Source organism: Thalassophryne amazonica, chromosome 4 (genome assembly GCF_902500255.1).
Source record: "Thalassophryne amazonica chromosome 4, fThaAma1.1, whole genome shotgun sequence".
NCBI classification, from domain to species: domain Eukaryota; kingdom Metazoa; phylum Chordata; class Actinopteri; order Batrachoidiformes; family Batrachoididae; genus Thalassophryne; species Thalassophryne amazonica.
In genome coordinates this window covers 84,454,912-84,476,811 of record NC_047106.1, presented here as the reverse complement: position 1 = coordinate 84,476,811, position 21,900 = coordinate 84,454,912, and the positions used below count along the sequence as shown (strand labels likewise).

Here is a 21,900-nt window from a genome sequence, read left to right as displayed (position 1 = left end):
GATATGTGCATTAGTGTTTGAGTTTTTGGTAAAAATGTTGAAAAGCAACCATTTGTGTGATGTTAAATAAACTGATGTGCAGTGAGTTTGCACTGAATCAAACAAACACAAGTTCCTTGGTACCTGATTCAAAACCCGCATTACAACACATTTGGTGTTGTAATGTCTGTGTGAACCTCACAGCTGCAGTTACATAAACATTGTTGAATTGATTCGAAATAATTTAAAACTGAGATGAATGAAGACCCGTTATAGGCAGTGGTGGGCACAGTTCCGCTAATCTGCTAACCACTAATTAGCAACGCTAACTTTTTTGTTAGCTGATTAGCTTTTCAGCTAGCTTTGAAAACCATCAGCGGACCAATTGACTTCTGCTAAATTTAGTTCCGATAACTTTTAGACCGCCAATATCTTTTTGTGGGCTTAGTGGATAAAGCTTACCAGTTAAAAACTTTTGTAAAGCCTGAAATAATACATTTTAGTTCCTGCCTGTTATGTGTTTTGTAGCAGACAGACAACTATGAGCGGTAGAGCTCAGTCCTCTGCCAGCAGAGAAGACCTGGCTACCAGACAGAAAGGAAGAGAAGGAAAAAAAAGATCATTTATTTTCACAGCCGTGCAGTCTTGCAGACGTGTTGCAGGAGACATGCACAGCAAAGCAGTTTTGACTTATGGTTAAATTTTTTACTTAACTAATTCCAGACAAGTGATCGAAATTAACGTCACCTCTGTCGTTGTGAAAATATCAGCTACAACCCCTAGCAATAATTATGGAATCACCGGCCTCGGAGGATGTTCATTCAGTTGTTTAATGTTGTAGAAAAAAAGCAGATCACAGACATGACACAAAACTAAAGTAATTTCAAATGGCAACTTTCTGGCTTTAAGAAACACTATAAGAAATCAGGAAAAAAAAATTGTGGCAGTCAGTAACGGTTACTTTTTTAGACCAAGCAGAGGGAAAAAAAATATGGAATCACTCAATTCTGAGGAAAAAATTATGGAATCATGAAAAACAAAAGAACGCTCCAACACATCACTAGTATTTTGTTGCACCACCTCTGGCTTTTATAACAGCTTGCAGTCTCTGAGGCATGGACTTAATGAGTGACAAACAGTACTCTTCATCAATCTGGCTCCAACTTTCTCTGATTGCTGTTGCCAGATCAACTTTGCAGGTTGGAGCCTTGTCATGGACCATTTTCTTCAACTTCCACCAAAGATTTTCAATTGGATTAAGATCTGGACTATTTGCAGGCCATGACATTTACCCTATGTATCTTTTTGCAAGGAATGTTTTCACAGTTTTTGCTCTATGGCAAGATGCATTATCATCTTGAAAAATGATTTCATCATCCCCAAACATCCTTTCAATTGATGGGATAAGAAAAGGGTCCAAAATATCAACGTAAACTTGTGCATTTATTGATGATGTAATGACAGCCATCTCCCCAGTGCCTTTACCTGACATGCAGCCCCATATCATCAATGACTGTGGAAATTTACATGTTCTCTTCAGGCTCTTCTCTTCATCTTTATAAATCTCATTGGAACGGCACCAAACAAAAGTTCCAGCATCATCACCTTGCCCAATGCAGATTCGAGATTCATCACTGAATATGACTTTCATCCAGTCATCCACAGTCCACGATTGCTTTTCCTTAGCCCATTGTAACCTTGTTTTTTTCTGTTTAGGTGTTAATGATGGCTTTCGTTTAGCTTTTTAGCTTTTCTGTATGTAAATCCCATTTCCGTTAGGCAGTTTCTTACAGTTCGGTCACAGACGTTTACTCCAGTTTCCTTCCATTCGTTCCTCATTTGTTTTGTTGTACATTTTTGATTTTTGAGACATATTGCTTTAAGTTTTCTGTCTTGACGCTTTGATGTCTTCCTTGGTCTACCAGTATGTTTGCCTTTAACAACCTTCCCATGTTGTTTGTATTTGGTCCAGAGTTTAGACACAGCTGACTGTGAACAACCAACATCTTTTGCAACATTGCGTGATGATTTACCCTCTTTTAAGAGTTTGATAATCCTCTCCTTTGTTTCAATTGACATCTCTCGTGTTGGAGCCATGATTCATGTCAGTCCACTTGGTGCAACAGCTCTCCAAGGTGTGATCACTCCTTTTTAGATGCAGACTAACGAGCAGATCTGATTTGATGCAGGTGTTAGTTTTGGGGATGAAAATGTACAAGGTGATTCCATAATTTATTCCTCAGAATTGAGTGAGTCCATATTTTTTTCCCTCTGCTTGGTCTAAAAAAGTAACCGTTACTGACTGCCACAATTTTTTTTCTTGATTTCTTATAGTGTTTCTTAAAGCCAGAAAGTTGCCATTTGAAATTACTTTAGTTTTGTGTCATGTCTGTGATCTGCTTTTTTTCTACAAAATTAAACAACTGAATGAACATCCTCCAAGGCCGGTGATTCCATAATTTTTGCCAGGGGTTGTATATGTTTTAGTTTTAAAGTAATGCACTAATTTTGAAAGTTTGAGCATTTACAGACACACATGCCAAAGGCATTATGGGAAAATGAGCTTCCTGTCATCAATGGTTGGTAACTTATTTATATTTAAAACCAACACACAGGTTACTGTAAGGTGTGTGTTGGTTTTTACAAATAAATCTGTATTTGTAAATATGTCTTTTTTCCATTTGTAAAAAAAGGCAATTTGAAAACTGAAAATTCTGTTTAAGTGTGATTCAGCACATATAGCAAATGTGTGGCAATTGGTATTCACACTCCCACCCAGTAGATGGCAGTGTTCATGGCAGTGAGAATACCAATTGCCACACATTTGCTATACGTGTTGAATCACACTTAACAAACTTGTTGTTTGTGATCGCCTTTGAATATCACTAGCTGCCAGTGTACTGGAGTCAATACTAAAAGTTATCAGTTTAGCTTTTAGCTGTAACTTCCGCTAAATCGTTAGGGGTTTATTGGTTTAGCTTCATAAAAGTTAACTTTTCAGTTAGCAGATTAACGGTTATCAAAGCTAACTTTTTGGTCAGCTGTGCCCACCACTGTTATAGGTCACAAAAGGTTATATTCCTCAGGCTTATTCTGTGAGCGCATGTGTGTGTGCATGTGTGCAGAACATATGCGACCATCCCTAAGTGTTTCAGCTGAAGCACGTCAGATGTTCACTCACACAGTTTTTAAACCGTCATCGGTGCAAAGAGTAAGGTGCTAATTTGATGAGCCTGCCACAGTGATCTAAACAACTACAATGCAAGTTCAGTTCAATTTATTTCATTTATATAGCGCCAAATCACAACAAAGTTGCCTCAAGGCTCTTCACACAAGTAAGGTCTAACCTTACCAACCCCCAGAGCAAATACATAGGCGACAGTGGTAAGGAAAAACTCCCTCTAATGGTGCGTTTACACATGAGCAAGACGTGTTACGAATGTCATTTTTCTGTTATTCGTGACATTCCTGACATTCTTAACGTGACTTAATGCATCTGAATAGGTTTCTTAATAGTGCGTGTTGGTGCATGATATTCTTGATATTCGTGGAGCATGTTTTTGCCTGTCAAAAAATCTTCCACGAATGTCACACTCCACCCTCATTTCGTCTCATGTCGTGGAGGTTGCAACAGAGCGTATTGATCCATCTTGATGAGTAGTGATCCTAATAGAGCGTGACAACGTTCGTAGTGGTTCCTGTGATGGTTCTTGGAGCCCAAACTGTCACGCGTTATTACGAAGTGACACGAAAACTGTCAAGTTTTGACACGACTTGTAACGCGGCGTCACATTTCACTGCTCGCACGACAAATCAGTTTTCTGTCACGTGCGCACAGTTAAACTCGGCTCCACAGTGTTCAGTTTGATGCAGTATGCCGAAGAGGAACAGTGACGCGAAGTCAGCCAAGTGTCGTTCCACAGTTCCTGCTGAAGCTCCTCAGGACGCTCCTGCAGGTGTTCCACCTGCTGTTATTGAGCGGGAGAATGAGTCTTAGCCAGAGGAACCAGAGGAGCAAGAGGAGACTCACGTGCAGCCAGACATCTCTGCACCTCCTCCAGTCCGGCAGAGGAAGAAGCGCGCGCACAATTAAACCCTGCTGCATCACATTCAGTTTGATTGCTGACACCAAGTCGGCTAAAAGTCTCATTTCAGTGCTCTTCAGCGCGGTCCTGCAGGTGTTCCACCTGCTGCATGTGCCTGATGTTTGGGAAAATGCGCGAGCCGCATGAAGCCACACATCTGGCTCTGTCCGTGTCCTCCTCCTCCTCTCTGCGCCACTCCATGGCACAGAGTACAACTACGCATGCAGTCACAAAGTTCTTCTGAAAAACTGGAGCGATCTGCATGAATATGGGTGTGTGTGGAGACAATTCACCTCGTTCACAACGTGACAGAACTTAACGATTCGCTGTTACGAGCAACAGCGCGCGACACTATTCTTGACCGTGTGTAATGGTTCCTGATAATTCTCCAGCAACATGTGCCATTAATCGTAATGTGTGGTAACACATTGCAGCAGTTCCTGAGGACACCTGATGCACCTGCCCCGAATCATCACATTCGTGATCAGTGGCCAAGAATGTTTACTTTGTGGTATTCATGACTTGTCGTCGTTATGTGTAAATGCAGCTTAAGGAAGAAACCTCAAGCAGACCAGAATCTGCTTGGGCCATGCTGCTGACACAAGTTACAAAACAATTCACAAAACGATTATACAGGAAATGTTGCCAGTGCACAGGACAGGAGGGTTTCAGAAACAGACACCACACCCATCTCTGGATGGAGCCACACCTCAAACAGAGAGGAAAAAAAACTGAATCAGCCATCAGACCGACAACAAATACAGTATAATTTGTCAGCATTAAGCAACAAGAAGAACCGGCTAGTGGCCAGCGGTGATCGCCAGCCACTAGCCCTAAGCTTCACTAAAAGACCCAGAATTTAGATAAAGTTGAGGCCGCGGCCCGCTCTGTTTCCTAATAAAATGAATTTGAGTAAAAAGCATAGTAACATACTATGCCAGTGTGCTAGCCATATGAAAGGGAAAATAAGTGTGTCTTAAGTCTGGACTTGAAAGTCTCTACAGAATCTGACTGTTTTATTAATGCAGGGAGATCATTCCAAAGAACAGGGGCATGATAAGAGAAAGCTCTGTGATCCGCAGACTTTTTATTCACCCTGAGGACACAAAGTATCCCTACACCCTGAGAACGCAGAGCCTGGGCCAGTACGTAGGGTTTAATTAGGTCAGCGAAGTAGGGAGGTGCCAGTCCGTGAACAGTTTTATAGACTAGTAGCAGAATCTTAAAATCTGATCTCAGGGATAGGAAGTCAGTGAAGAGACACCAAAATGGGTGTAATGTGGTCAGACTTTCTGCTTTGTGTCAAAAGTCTGGCAGCAGCATTTTGAACCAGTTGGAGACCTGTAATGTTGGGCTGTGGTAAACCAGAAAAGAGAACATTGCAGAATAGTCCAATCCAGAAGAGACAAATGCATGAATCAGGGTCTCAGCATCAGCCATAGACGTGATGGAACGAATCTTCGCTATATTTCGCAGGTGGAAGAAAGCAGTCCTCGTGATATCTCTAATGTGGAGGTCAAAAGAAAACATAGAATCAGAAATTACACCAAGGTTCCATACTTTGTCAGTGTGGTGACACACGAGCCTAGGCTAAGCGTTAGCTGGTCAAATTGATGCCAATTCTCACTGGACCAGAATCATCATTTCAGTCTTATCAGAGTTTTAAAAGTAGGAAGTTGCTAGACATCCAGCTTCTTACTGATGAAAGGCAGTCTTCTAAGGATTACCAGCAGTTATCGGCATGTATAACTGAGTATCATCAGCATAGCAATGAAAGGTAATCCCAAAATGCTGCAATATGTGCCCAAGAGGTGTTACGTATATAAAGGGACAAAAGCAGGGCGCCTAAGACCTAAATTTCATGTCACTAAGGTTAGAGGTATTGTTATTGTACAAAACACAAGTAACATCAGTTATCTAATTCTGTACATTACTTCAACATTACTTCAACATTCTGCAAAGAAATAGTGAATATGATTTCTGAAATAATCGTTTCACACAAATTAACTAACTTAATGGCAGCATGGTGGCTTAGTGGTTAGCACTGTTGCCTCAAAGTGAGAAGTTTCCTAGGTTTGATTCCTGCCTGGGGCTTTTCTGTGTGGAGTTTGCATGTTCTTCTCGTGTTTGCGTGGGTTCCCTCCGGGTGCTTCTTGCTATTTACAAAGACATCCAGGGTAGGTGAATTGGTGATGCTAAATTGACCATACGTATGAATGTGTTTCTGTCTACGTGGCCCTGTGATAGACTGGTGGTGTTCCCCCACCTGGGATGCGCATTCACTTTTTTCCCCCCTCCATAGTGGCACATGGAGGGGGACAAAATGGTGCTTTTGGTGTGTGTTTACCATGTAGGTTGGTCTCCATCACTGGGAGGGTTGTTCTTGATGCACTGTGACATCTCTGTTACTTTTTACCTACGTGTGAATCAGAGGAGACAGACAGACAGCGGGAGCTGGGTTTGAATGTGGGAGGAGCGAGGAGAAAAAAAGTCTTAGCATTTATCTCACGTAACCAAACTTCAGAAAATAGCAACTAGACATAAAATAAAAGTATAATTATGGAAAACTGAATGTGATTAATTTTATCTTTAATGTTGAAAACATTTACCTTGTGATGGGCATATCAGTGGCACTTTGAAACTCCTTAGGACCGCACTATTTTATCTTTTTTTTTTCCACTGTTTTATCTGCATTCTTTTGTATTTGCTGCACTGAGGCTCACAGAGAAGCTGCAATTATGTAAATTTTATTCAGTGGCTAAATGATAAAGGAACATTCATTTATTTATCGGTCATCAGTAATGTTTTGGTATAGTGGTTCACTTCACTGCATAAAAAGGTAACTGAATTTTTTAATATTTAAAGGCACACATGTTGCAGTAGTTGTTAATCCCAACAAGAACTGAGTGTCAGAAGTGCATGTGTGTGTGCAGTGCTAGGAACTCTATTTATGTGCATGCAGGACTGCTATCAATTTAATGCAATACCTGTTTGATTCACCGGTCTGTTTTTAAAGCAATGTTTCCGTGCATCATAAAGTCTCTCTATTGTGATTTGATTGGATTCTGTTATGATTAGGGAGGGGTATTGATAAATTTTATTGATATTGATGCCATTATCAATTCTGCTTATCGATCCGATTCCTTAACAATTCCCTTATCGATACCTCTTGTGACTTTTCTGTGTACTAAAAGTAGGCTTTACATGTTTTCTATGTCAGCAACATTTATTGAGTCTTAAAGTAAATAAATATGAAATTAGTCACTGGATCCTTGATCTCTGGACATAAATAAAAATAAACAAAATCTGTAGTTTCTGTCAAAAGCATTTCCTTTCAGACATTTTGGCATGAATGTCTCTCCATACCTCTGAGCTGAGCCCAGCTGGCTATTGCACGTCAGCGCAGGATGTCTCATTTTAGGAGGAAAAAAAAACATTTTGATCGATTGCATTTTGTTTGTATTACATTTGGAAAGAGGTGTCATTTGATTTAAACGTTGTTTCGCTTTGAATTTATTCATTCCGACTGGACTCTGTCCTTCTAAGTTGACTCGGCAGAGAGCTGCACAGCATTTGGTGCTGTGTGAACAGAACGGAGGATAATTCTCGTTTCTTTCTCGCAACAAGACAGCAGTCCCAGTTAGTGACTTTAATCTGCACAAAAGTGACTCACAATTGACATATTCAGGGATGAAAAACATATTCAGTGGTGAAAAACAAAAAAAGCTTGTCACCCAAAATTACCCCCCACCACCCACCGCAAATGTTTGAATTCTAGAAGCTCTGAAATGCAATCTGGGGATATTCCAGACAATATACTGCAATGAGTGCGGCATCCATTTTGGTGAGAAAAAAAAAACAATTTTCTTTATTCAAATTAATTCCAGTAGTATTCTGCTCTTACTAGGATGCAGCAGTTTTCTAGCTTGGCAGATAGTTCTGAAGGAAATCACTGAAGAAATTAACAAATTGAAAATATGTTTTGACTGAAGCAAATTGTCATTAAACTTAAATAAGACATGGATGAAGTGGAGGTGTAAGAGTCACTAGGTGTTCACAGGAAAGTTATTTCTATATTTATTTATTTATGTTCATTGTAATTGGTATTATATTTTCTGTTGTTTTTAAATCAGGTTCTTTATGTCTCTCTAAAATTGTATTGTAGCATTATTAGTTATTATTACTACTATTGTTGTTGCTATTATTATTATTATTAATATAAACAAAAATAAATTTAAAAAATATTACAATTTCTAATATATTTGACTCTTTGACAACAACAAATGCTGAGCCTTTAATTATTGTACAGAAAACAAATGCACACACATGTGCTGGGATGTGAACAGCTAATGCTAAATTCAACATTGAAAATGCCATAGACATGCTAACACGTGAGCATTGGTCCCATTTTTAAGTTTTAAAATACATCTATCAACTGCTCCAGAAGACCATAACAGGTCGGTTTAACATAAAAAAGGTAAATATTACTCACAGACAGATGCTCTTTGGGGTTTTAATGGGGAAAAATTAAGACAAAGGGAAATAAAAACAAAGAACCAACGAAGAAGTGGGTCAAATCAGTGCTTCGTTGCTTCAAGCTTCAAAGAAGAGCAGCGCTGCAGAAACGGTTGATTACAGAACCCCTGCAGGGTTCTGTAATCAACGTAGAGACATGATCAGTTTCCCAACAAGCACCCCCCAAAACAATGGCCGCTATGAAGGGCCGATAAGGGAATCATTAAGCAAAAAGGCCGAATCATTTCTTAATGATACCTGAAAAGAACCGGTTCTCATTACCCAACCCTAGTTATGAGGCTTTCAAAATGAAGCACAGCTCTGGAACATTTACAAGATTTAACAAAGTTACTGGTTTGGGAGTGCTGGAGGCTGGACTGGTGTACAGAGTCAAAAGGAGCAGTTCTTATTTGATTGAATTTCAAGCAGGTGGTGTTAATCACATCTACTCCAGTTTTCAGACCGCATCATGGAAGCACAGGGAGTTCTTATTTCTGCTTCAGGGCTGACTCCAGGACAAACTGCACATAACTACATTTAGCCATTTGCACTGAAAATTCTGGAACTCTGCTGGATTCTTAAGAAGAGTATCTTTCGTTGATGTAACTGAGACAATAATATAAGACAATGATACAGAACTTATTAGTATTTTTCAAATTGTGAAAAGACCTATATTTTTAGACTATTGTTCTTGTTATTATTATTATTGAGACAAACATAGGAAGTCTTTATGTGAAGGTACTTATATTTTTAAGAAATTAAGATGTGTAAATATGAACTTTATTTGTAGAACACTTAATATACAGGTGTAGCCCAAAGTGTTTTACAAACAACAAATATTTAAAAGCAATAAAACAAGTTTAGAACAAAAAAATGTAGGCAGTTAGTTTAAAAAAGATTGAAACTTTAACAACAGTAGCATTAAAACAAACTTTAATGTATAGGTGCAGACCAAAATGCATTATCATTGACAAATAATTCAAAGCCGTAAAAAATTTAGAAGATCAAAATAATGGAAAAGAACATAATTTGTAATTATGAAATATGTTGCCGTAAAAACAAGTTGAACTAAAAGACAGTCTAAAACCATAAAGAAAGATAGATATTCTGGTCTACTTGAGGTTTCTTCTTCAAATCATCAGAGGGAGTTTTTCCACAGATTTACTCGATAAGGTCGAGTTGTACAACAGGTCTGCCCCTAGTGGATCGCGGCCCCACCATCTTGAAAGGTTGAAGTTCTGTGGCAATGTCGTGCTGTCAGTGGAAAATGCCTGCTCTGTACTTATAATCACCGTGGATTCTCTGACCGATTTCTCCAGCATTATTTACATTTAACACGTGAAAACTTGTGCTTAGGTCAATTCAGATACATAGAGTCGATCTGAAGTCAGTTATGAAGTTATATAGTGTTATATGGGAAAACACTATGTATGTTCCTAGTGTATGGGTTTAGGAGTTTAAAGTTAATGTAATTTTGTAGTTCAAATACTACACAACTGAAATTATTGCTGTTTATTTGTGTCTTAGTGAAGTGCAGAGACGTACTTGTACTCAATAACTGTGCCTTTTTAAGTCTGTTTATTCAAAATCATAGCATAGCTGATGACTCAGAGGGCTACATGACAACAACCTAACTGCAAAACACGTGCACGTACGTACACACTTTACAGATATGGGCATACATACCATTGGTTCTAATCAGTGTTTCTCTTTGTTGGAGTTTAAATGAGGAATCACACTTTGTGTATGCTCGTGGCACTTCGACTGGGTACCACCAGAGAGAATATTGCAGTTGCAGTTATTGTTTTTCCTTCTTTTCTTTTTTAAATGTCTTTCTCCAAACGTGTGTCTGCTGTATTTCTGTGAACATTTCTGATTAAAAACCACTTCCTTATCGTGTGTGTGTGTGTGTGTGTGTGTGTGTGTGTGTGTGTGTGTGTGTGTGTGTGTGTGTGTGTGTGTGTGTGTGTGTGTGTGTGTGTGTGTGTGTGTGTAGGTATCTGTGCTGCGATTCTGAGTCAGAAATGAGGGAGTGGTTCGCTACTTTTCTCAGTATCCAGGTACGATCTCACACACAAGCATAACTGTCCAAAAAGTTTTTTTTTTTTTAATTAAAAACAGGTCAACCCAGATTTTAACATTTTTCAATAACACAGCAATTATACACACAAATGAATTAAGTGTAGTTTAAAATAGCAGTTTAACTGAAGCCATCTGAGTGCACGATTTAAAATTACATGAAATATATGAACATGCTTTGAAATGTTTTTTTTTTGTTATGGATTGATAGAAGCTTTTATAATTGGTTTCAAGGTTCATAAATATACATATAGCATTATTAGTGCTGCAGAATATTTACAGAGGAATCCTGCAAATGGTGATAGAAGTACCATACTCGGCACAAATACTCTTTAAACATTCCTCTTGAAAAACAGATTGGCCACTTGAATTTTCAGTAGGCAGCCAGGTAGGGGGTCAATTGAAGAATCAGTCACTCATCTTCAACTGCTTATCTGGGATGGGGTCGCATGGGCAACAGCTCCAGCAAGGGATCTTAAACTTCCCTTTCCCGGTCCCCCTAAAAATCTGTCTGCCCTGCTTTCACTGCACATGCATCATTTCAGAGCTCAGCAGCGTCATTTCTGAGTGTTAGCAGCAATTCACTGATTATTATCACCTTGTTTCTGCTTAAAACTGCACTCCAGTCATCATCTATTTCAGTGACAGATATCTGAAGCTTTTGTACAACAATCATTTCCATTTCCACATAAAATTATTTCATAATACCACAGACCGCTCAGAGCGCCACAGCTGCTGCTGCACCTACGTCATTTTGGTGCCACTTATCACCTCATTTTCTGCTTAAAACTGACTTTAGAATGATTTAAGAGGTTTTACTTTGTCATTTGATGGTTAATAATCACATTAAACCATTTTATTGCTTTGGGTGTAGACGTGCTGCTGTGGTTCCAAATGACGCATGTGCAGTGAAGCCAGGGCTGACAAATTTTTACGGGGGACCGTTCAGTCTACGACATTGGGCCACATTAACCGCCTCTGACTGGGCGATCCTGAGGTGTTCCCAGGCCAGTGTGGAGATATAATCTCTCCACCTAGTCCTGGGTCTTCCCTGGAGTCTCCTCACAGCTGGACGTGGTCGCTTAATAGGGCTTTTAAAAGGAATAGTTTACACCGTGTGGCATGCTTAGTTGTCACATTACAGGGTAACATATATCACGTCATAGAATTCAATGGACTTTGACATTGTTTGAGCTTTACTTTGCAGATTAAGCATTCAGCACAATCAAAACTATTCCATTTATTAATCCTGTTAGCTCAACCAATAATTTGCACAACTTTTTTATAAAACTGGAGCAACTTTAACTCTTGACCCTTGTACAAACTGAAATTGACCTTTGGCACCATTCTTGCTGTTTTTACCCCATAACTCTATTATATTCATCCACAGATTGTCCAAACTATACCTTTTTGGAATTGTTGTGATCAGACAAATAATGTGGTGTAGTTTTGAGTATGATTGGAACATCTTTTAATTTTGACCCCTGTGTAATTCTTCAACTAACCCCTACCTGGCTGCCTATTGAAAATTCAAGTGGCCATCCTTTTTTTTTTCTTTTTTCAAAAGAGTTGCATATGCTGCATATCTAACACAGGTGGGACAAAGTCACCATCAAGTCACTCTCAAGTCATGAATCAGCAAGTCCCAAGTCAAGTGTCAAGTCATAATGACCACCTATTGTTTGCAAGCTGACTTGAGACTTGACTTGGGACTTCCTGATTCATGACTTGAGAGTGACTTGATGGTGACTTCGTCCCACCTCTGGTATCTAATACACAGGAATGTCTGTGTCAGCTGCGCGCAGCACGGGGGAGAAGCTTGGCTCCAACAGACTGCCTGGACACACAGATGAAGTTGATACACTGGGAAAAGTCAGAATACATTATTTCCAGGAGTTAATGGACTTTATTACTGATTTCTTTTATCTGATTTCTCTTCTGGTTTATTGTTTCTCCGCTGCAGGTGTGTGTTCTGATTTCTATTGTAGTTTATTTTTCTTCTTGTGCAGCGCTGCAGGTGTGTGCTCTGATTTCTGTTCTAGTTTATCATTCTTTTTGTGATCGCGGCACTGCAGCTGGTGATCACACGTGCGTGATCTGTCCATGAGTGGACGTGGAGATGTCCTCCATGAAGAGCTGTTGTGGATGTGGACATGTCCTCTCGCTGGTGATTGGTCTGTGAGTAGGAGTTAATGGACTTTGTTTAACACAATTGTGAGAGAACTTGAGGATTTTTTTCTTTTAATTGTCCACATGTGCTCTTTGAGCGGTATAGTTACTTCATTGTGTAACGGTATAAAAACTTTGACAACAATCCTGCGTGATTTATAGCTCGGCAACAATGAAGCACAGCAGGAATCGTAAATTGGTGTTGGGTAGCAATGCAGTCACGTTAAGTACCGTGACGTTGCCTCAACTTGCATGAAAACTATTTCCTTTCTGCGTCCCGTGCTCTACGTCGAAAATGCACAAAAAAAAAATAAAAAAAATTAATTTTTTGTGTCTGTTTCATGTAGCCCTTTGTGTCTCTCAGCGTATTGTGGTGCATGACACAACTCCATGTTGGCCGGGTGTGAAAGGGGCTTAAGGAGTATTTGTGCCGAGTATGGTGCTTCTGTCACTGTTTGCAAGATTGTTTTTCTGTTGCATTATATATGGAGTTGTGTAGTTTGTCTTAAAGGTCCAGAAATTGACAATCCTGCATTATCCATTTTTATTCTTTCTCTATGCCATCCTCTCTGTTTGTGTCATCTCCTTGTTAATGTTAATATGTCCTTGTTAGTATGACGGTGACATGTGGCCCGTGCACGGATTGCAGCAGAACTGTGTAAGGAGTGTGTTGCCAGACACTCATCATGGTAATGTGTCACTGATACCACTGCGTGGCAGTGAGAATGAGATGCGGAAGAGCGTAGCTGCTTTTAGCCAAGACGCACTTGCTGTGGGTGAGCGAACCAATCACCGGGACTAATCCAGGAAAACCATGCAGCTGTCTGAAGCTGCTTCAGAATCACTCATTCATGCTGTGGTCCAAGCCCCCAACCCTGATCCTCAATCAACACCAGAATATATTTACTCTGATCTTGTAGCTTGTCTGAAATTGGAAATTAAACCATATAATGACCTTAAATGTGTACCGTATGCTAACAAAATGAAGTCACTTCTTATTAAAGTATCAGTTTTCATGGGTTATAGTTAGAAGGTTGTTAAATAAAAAAGAAACAAACATGCACACTTGGTAATTTTTGATACACTTTAATATCCTTGATCATTAAAGGGTTCATATTAGACAAGATTTGGTCAACCTAATATATTTCACTAATGTAATTCACTAAGTCTTAAAGCAGCTATCAAAGGTTGTAACAAAAACCCACAAACACTGAGGTTACACATCCTACAGACACAGATTTAAAGGTCTCTAAGAAACTGTTTCTGTGCCTGTTGCTTTAATTGGAAAGGAGCTGCTGCTGGCCACGCCCTCTCTCCCTTCTGAGACAGGACAGCTCTAATCCCTTGATCACAGTAGCTTCAAATTTAGAAGAACAAAAAAAAAAATCGTGAGATTTGGCAGTTACAGTTTTTAAAAAGGCAAAGTGACCAGCTGCCATCTGTATTCTGTCAGAATGGGGATGTTACAGTGCCAAGAGATGTGCAGTCACTACACCACTAGTTAGGTGAGGCCAAAATAGAAGGGATGTCTATTTTTTGCAAATGCTAAGCGATGTGACACAGCAACTGGCGAACTGAGTAAAAGGCAGCGTGAAGTCGGTGTGACATATGCTTTTTGGTTGCTTGAAGAAAATAATCCACCATGGTGGCATACACTCCAAAACAGCTATATTTCTGTATAAATCTAAAATGTTTGGCAGTTTTTCACTTATATTTTATAAACATTTGCTAGAAATAAATTTGCGGACTCTAAAAATGCTGTCTTTGTTACCAGATAGTACTTTTGAAGTGGTTTACAAGACATGTGGGATTTAGCATGCTAACTAGTGATAAAGGAACATCACTGTGAATACATTGGGACTGAAACAAATCAAGAACAGGGGCCTCGTGTACAAACACTTGTATGGATTTCCTACTGAAAGTGGCATATGCCAAAACCCAGAAACCAGCACAAAAATATCGAAATGTTTCAAAGTGTGCATATGCATGGATCCAAGCACGTTCCATTTGTACATCCCACTGAACATGGAATTGAACGTCCATACACATGCTCCAATCTTGTACCACATCCCTATTTAAATATGCAAATGTATTTAAATAGGCCCTGGACCTGGGGATTCCCCTCTGTGTCCGGAATGATCAGGGTGAGAAGAGAAATTTAACAGAGTGTGAGCTCCAGATGAAATTAACTAAATGTAGTAATTGAAGTGGAGGAATATGTATTTGGTACACTGTCAACTGGAATAAACATGTCGCAGAAGCAGTGCACACATACTGAATGTATGGCAGCTGATATGGGGTGACACGGGCTGTCTGGGGGGCGAGTTATGGTTAGGTTTAGGAGAAGGGGTTAGGGTTACAAATAGTAAAATAAAATAAAGCGTCACGGAAATGTCACTCATCTCCATGACGCTTTTTTTTTAATTTTTTTTTATTTTACTGTTGACGGGAACATGAAAAAAGGCGTGAGACTGGGCTTCCCCAACCACACTGTTAGTCAGGATCAATGAGTCATGTGCAGGCCACCTAGTCACAATTTTAGTTAGATGCATTTGCGCATCACATGATTTGTATGTTAATGGAGTGAAAATCCTATTCTGCTTAAAGCCCCTGTCACAGTGATCGTAGAGCTGCTCATTGCAGCGTTGTGTTTCATTTAAATACACCCGAAATACGCGCGTACTCAGCCTTTAACAGTGTTCGTTCATACTTGCAGCTGCGTGTGTTCGCGTTGTAATGTGCACACAGTCACGTGTGCAATGCCACCCCAGTTTCAGTGCTATTTTCTGCCTCTGTGGAAGTGCGCTCTGTTCTCTACTGCATGGTGTGGTGCGGCTAAAAAAAAAGTAATTTAACATTATTATTATTATTTATTTTTTTTTATGCAGCAAGTGCGCGTTTATTTTAGAGTCACAGCTCTTTTCAGCTTTGATCAGACTGATCTATCAGGGCGTTTGATGAGTGCACCGACATGCAGCGAGTGCGCATATGGGGGGGGGGGGGGGGGGGGGGGAGCTTTTATTTTATTTTAAGGAGACTCAGACTCCTCAAAATAAAACCTCTCTCTCTCTCTCTCTGTGACAGAGAGAGAGAGAGAGCTTTTATGAAACGATGTGACACAGTGAAACAGTCCTCATATAATTAGTCCAGTATGATAAAGTGAAGCTTTGAGCTTGCAGTATTTATAGCTCCAGAAGAACAACAGGGAGATGTGAAGTGGCGTACAGTACCATGTTGAAGTGTGGGCGGGCTCACAGTAGCAGACAGTAGCACAACGCTGCATGTACTCGCATGAAGGCTCCATGCTGTGCTGTACACCGAAGAAAATTAAACAGGTTTAATTTCTTCCGTCCTACGCACATAGCCCTCAACATACCGCAGCGTATTGAGAAAGAACTCCTCGTGAAGTGGGCGGAGAGCTCTACGAAAACGCCACTGTGACAGGACCTTTAATGTTGAAATGTGATGTACCTGGATGACATTTGGAGGATTTCATTCCACACAGCTGGCATGGCTCGGCTCAAGGTTAACTGGCACACTCCTGATCGATCGGCCAGCTCCTGCTGGAATGCCCCTGATGCCAGGAAACCCAGCTTAATCAGCACAGGCAACCCCTGGCTCCTCGCCATGTTGCGCTCTGAGCTGGCCGCAGTTTTGCGCTCAACTCCAGTAACAGTGGCCCTTGGTAATGGAAATCGGCTTATGAGCCAATTATCGTCATTTGCAAGTAAATCCTCACGCTCCCTGAATACACATCCATGTCGAATTGCACCATTCTAACAATGTTAATGCAGCCATTGTTAGTGCCATTTTCTTCATCACTTTGTGCATGCTTTTATACGAGGTCTGTCCATAAAGTATCGTACCTTTTTATTTTTTTTTTAAACTATATGGATTTGATTCATATGTTTTCACGTCAGACAAGCTTGAACCCTTGTGCGCATGCGTGAGTTTTTCCACGCCTGTCGGTGACGTCATTCGCCTGTGAGCACGCCTTGTGGAAGGAGTGGTCCCGCCCCGTCGTCGGATTTTCATTGTCTGGAAACGGCGGAATGATTTGGGGTTTTTTTCCATCAGAATTTTTTCAGAATCTGTTACAGACTGGCACCTGGAAACTATTCGAAAAATTTATCTGGCTTTCGGTGAAAATTTTACGGGCATCACAAGTTTGGACATGTCTATCTTGGCTTTCAGTGCTCGGCTACCAGTCCAGTAAGTAGTGAAATTGTGGAGAGCTGGACATGTCCAAACTTGTCCTCTGACATGCCGAAAGGGAGGTGTTCCTTTGTCTCGCTTCCAAAGCGAATCGGTCGTGACGCGCGAAGCCTCCGCGCGGCTTTCCATGACAAAATCTCTAGTTAAAAGTGAAATCTGCCGGAAAATGGCTGATGTCCAGCTCTTGTGATAACCAGAGAAAGAGCACACGACGGTCTCGTATCCACAGAGCCATCAGCTCAGAAATGGTCCGGTGGCTTGTGCCGTGTCGTCGCAGCTCGGAGCGCGGCGCGCTGAGCGTCCTTAAAGGGGTCCATAAAGCTGTACTAACAGACCTTATTCTCTGTGAAACCAGTAAAATTTTCACCGAAAGCCAGATAAATTTTTCGAATAGTTTCCAGGTGCCAGTCTCTAACAGATTCTGAAAAAATTCTGATGGAAAAAAACCCCAAATCATTCCGCCATTTCCAGACAATGAAAATCCGACAATGGGGTGGGACCACTCCTTCCACAAGGCGTGCTCACAGACGAATGACGTCACCGACAGGCGTGGAAAAACTCACGCATGCGCACAAGGGTTCAAGCTTGTCTGACGTGAAAACATATGAATCAAATCCATATAGTTAAAAAAATAAAAAATAAAAAGGTACGATACCTTATGGACAGATCTCGTATTCACCCATATAATTGCAAACACGTGGGTGTGCTAATTGTTCATAAATGTGTCTCTGATGTCAAAATGTCATAAAACTGTCACGCTCTATAAGGAATTTTTTTAGTGTTAAAGAAACCCTTTACTTTTGTATTGTACTATATTTATTTTTTCCTCTTTCTATTTATAATGATAATACTGTGACTGGTATTGTGGCCTTGTCCTTTATTCGTTTACTGTTAATGTATTTGTTGAAATACAGTTTTGAAAAAAAAACGTGGAAGAGACAAAAAAGTGATTCTTGGTTTGTTTATTTATTTTGCCATTAGAATTGGCTATCACTCCTCAAAATAAAATAACTTCTCAAGGCCAAGGATCCTCAAAGTCTGGAGACTAATTAGTCGCTGCGCAGCAAACAAGGTAAGTAGGCTGACTGAGTCCGAGTCAGGTTTGCCATTCAGTGCAGGAATAGCGCAGAGGCATCGCGCGTGCGTGTTTGAATGCGGACGTTTGTAGATATCCCTCCGCTCAGTGCTTTGGGCTCTGTGGCTTTGCAGCTGCAGGCTGCAGTGGCAGAGATGGGGAGAGCCGCTGCTGCTTGGTGAGAACAGACTAGATCAACGCGTGCTTTCACTTTTGAATCGCTAAACACCAGAAAGGTCTCCAGTGACACCAAGAAAAGTAGCTAGATTTGTCGCTAGTCGCTTTTGATAAAATAAGTCATCAAGAGGGTTTGGAAAGTCACCAGATTTAGAGAGAAAGTCACCAAGCTGGCAACACTGGTGACAGTGTCAGGTTTCCTCCGTCTCTTAAAATGTATTGTTAAAGATTATGCACAGTAACGACAAGTAACCACAAGCTGGCCTTCCCTGGGAATGCCCATCAACCAACAAACACTAACTGCTTGTCACCCTCACTTGTAGCTACTCTCACTGTAGGATAAGTCTCCCCCACAGAACATTTGGGTGTTTTGCGCTAAGAGCAGACTGGCTCAGTGGTGTCTCAAAGAGCAAGCAGGGGATCAGATATGGACTCCTGTGAAATATGTCACACAAGTCTAAAACCGGCTGTTTCAGGTCTAAATTTTATTTGGATTAAGACAGTTTCCACAAGCACAGTCACAGACTTGTGGAACCTTCAAGCTGTTTAACAAGAAACTCACACAAATAATTTTTGTGTAATATGACTCCTTTAGTGACAGCATTGCAAAATGACCCCCCCCCCCCCCCAAAAAAAAAACCTAAATAAACAAACAAATAAATACAAATAAAAAGGACAGGGGCTGGTGTTGGTACTTGGGCAGGAATCAGTGATCTTTGTCTGTTAATTTATATTTGATTTACTCATTTCCAGGTCTGGATTCTTCAAGTTTATGAAGTTTGACCTAAATATACATTGAAACCAGTGTTTTCATGAATGTGGATTCAAAGGCAAACACCATGTGATTCATTCAAGTCCTGCTCTGAGAATTATTTAAGAACCCAGACTATGTGACGAGGAGAAGACAACAGCAATTTTCACACTGCAGAAAGTTTGGAATTATTTTTGGAAGTTTCTGGCTAAATGGAGAAAAAATAACACCAGTGAAGTCACGACATATGCACACGATGACTGTCACTGTGTTCTGCACACTGCTGCTGTGTCAGCTCAGAACATCACTGCTGGATCATATTTTCTGTTGGCTGATATTGGAACAGACCTGTTTGACGTCAACATCATCCTCTCCATCTGTTCTCTCTGGTTTTCATAAAACAAACTGTATGCACCCAGCTGTAATAATTGCCTGCCCTGAGCGTTGGTGTTTGGGAGCAAACGCTGGCAGTGTGACGATGTGGTTGTCTCCTCCTGTCCCTTCAAGCAGTCAGTAGCTGTCACCCCTTCGCTGTTTGTGCCAGCAGCACAAAAGTAGTTTCCACACTGTGTTGTTACTTTCACAGATGATAATGTGAAGATTTACCAGATTGTGTTGATCCTCCAGTGTCCAGTGCTTTGACTTAATAAACTGTGTCAGGGGGCGTGTGATTGCTGTGGTGTTGGTATGGCAACAGAAGCTGGATTGGGAAGAGTTGATTTCTTTTTGAGACTTACATGGAATGCATGACTTCTAACTCTTAAAATGACATAATGGAATTTTCATGGCCATCTAATGGTATGGTGTGAAATTGCAAATAGACCAGTGACTGGGGTTTTGTATTTTTACTATGACAAATCTGAAACAGATACTGACACATTGTAGACTAGAGCACTGACACACAGTGAAGTAGATGTCACTAATCCAAAACTGTTTATTAGGCACATGCCAAAAAAAACTGAGTATTGCGGCAAAGTAAAATATATTTTTTCAGATATTTCACAACGTGAAATACTTATCTAGAAATGTTAGAATATTTTATAAGAACACTCCCAAAAAAACAAAGATTCATAAGGAAGTTAGGCTGTAGTTTTGATCTCTACAAATTCACCCTGGCTTTTTACATGCTTCCTCCTGGGTTGTTGTTTGAACGCTGCTCACCAAGAGTCACAATGACTTCCTATGGTTGGGGCGTTATGTGTACCGTGGTTGTCAGATACCTGAAAGACAGCCCCTTCCTGCAGCTTTTGTCAGTCCATGCTGCAAAAGACATTGAGAAGAAAAAACATCTTAAGATCAACGGTTACAGCTGATCTCTCTACCAAGTGACATTTGACGGATGTAATTCAGACAAAACCTCGGCATGTTAGATGATGCTAGAGAGCATCAACGGTGATTGTGGAACCATTGTAGATGTTCCCGGCAAGTTAGTGGCGTAAAATGCTGAGCAAATATGAAGAGAGGATCAGCATACTTTTTAGAGGTGGGCGGATCGATCCTAATATCAATAATATCGATACCAACTCTGGTATTGATATTGAACGATCCTCGTGTAAAAAGATCGATACTCAAGCTTTTTTTTTCTCTCCCGCATGCACTGACTGCTGCGCACGCAGATTCATCAAAGTCTACTCTCTCTCTGTAAGAGCAGCCCTGCGCTGTGTCACACAACACGGAGCAGCGCACCCTCCCCCCTCTGGTCTTTTGTTGTTGCGCTGTCACATGGCTCAGCAGCACCAGCCAACAGCCATGCAGGTAGGCTCAGCCTGGCCTGCCCACTCAGCACTCTCCTCGAGTCAACACGTGACACTACAGAGAGAGACACCGGAGTATCGAAATGTCAGAGAGGAAGTGAAGCACCGTTTGGCTTTATTTTATTGCAGAAAATGAATCAACAGCAAGCTGTACAGTTTGCAGTAGGGCTGTTAAATACAGTGGAAACACAACAAACTGTTGGGGAAAGTGTAGTGACACGGACCCACAACAGGGGGCGCAAATGAATGGTCAATAGATGAGCCAAAAGGTAACAATTTAATGTTGTGAATGTGCACAACGACTATACAGACAATCTCAGAATCTGATAGCAGTCAATACACAAAGGTGACGTGTGGGCAGGCTCGAGGATAGAAGACGTCTGTCCTGAGAAGAGCCGGAACCACACGATTTCCGCCACCACCGAACCTGGTGAATACTGGAGCCGCCAAGTCCCGAATTCCCAGGTGATCACCGTCCCCGACTGTCGGATCTGGTACTGCTGGCGAGGAGCACAAACAGTGAGATGTGGGTGTGTGCACACCCAGTAACAAAAACAGTCAGAAGGTGGAAAGTCACCTCCACCTCTAATCACACACTCGTGCAGCTCCTGTTAACCACTTATCTGGTTGGGGTGTGAAGCGAAGCCATCGCTGATCACACCAAAACGCCAATCCCACAGATAAGGCAACACCCACAGGAAAACGGCTGCAAAGAAGTTCAGACTATAAAGTCAGTGTTAAGTTCAGATACAGCAGAGAATATTACCTTCACAGGTAGATGATATCTCGGCAGCGAGGTGGAGATGACATCCGGCTTTTATGGAGTGATGAAATGATGGGTGACAGCTGTCATGAGTTGCTGTGTGACAGCTGTCACTCCCGGTTGTGTCCGTGGTGGCAGCGCCCTCTCGTGCCTGAAGCCCGCACTTCAGGCAGGGCGCCCTCTGGTGGTGGGCCAGCAGTACCTCCTCTTCTGGCGGCCCACACAACAGGACCCCCCCCCTCAACGGGCGCCTCCTGGCGCCCGACCAGGCTTGTCCGGGTGACGTCGGTAGAAGTCGGCCAGGAGGTCCGGGTCCAGGATGAAGCTCCTCTTCACCC

General features: G+C 41.2%; 1 protein-coding gene across 1 annotated transcript in view; it reads left to right on the top strand.

The window, feature by feature from the left end:
* The window catches only part of LOC117508950 (arf-GAP with Rho-GAP domain, ANK repeat and PH domain-containing protein 1-like), a 315,020-nt gene extending 300,707 nt beyond the window's left edge, over positions 1-14,313 (top strand). Inside the window, exons 32-33 of the mRNA XM_034168785.1 lie at positions 10,576-10,639; positions 13,441-14,313. Coding sequence (XP_034024676.1) covers positions 10,576-10,639; positions 13,441-13,629 — 253 coding nt within the window. The 3' untranslated portion in view covers positions 13,630-14,313. The remainder of the gene's footprint in view (positions 1-10,575; positions 10,640-13,440) is intronic.
* Positions 14,314-21,900: the final 7,587 nt, after the last annotated feature.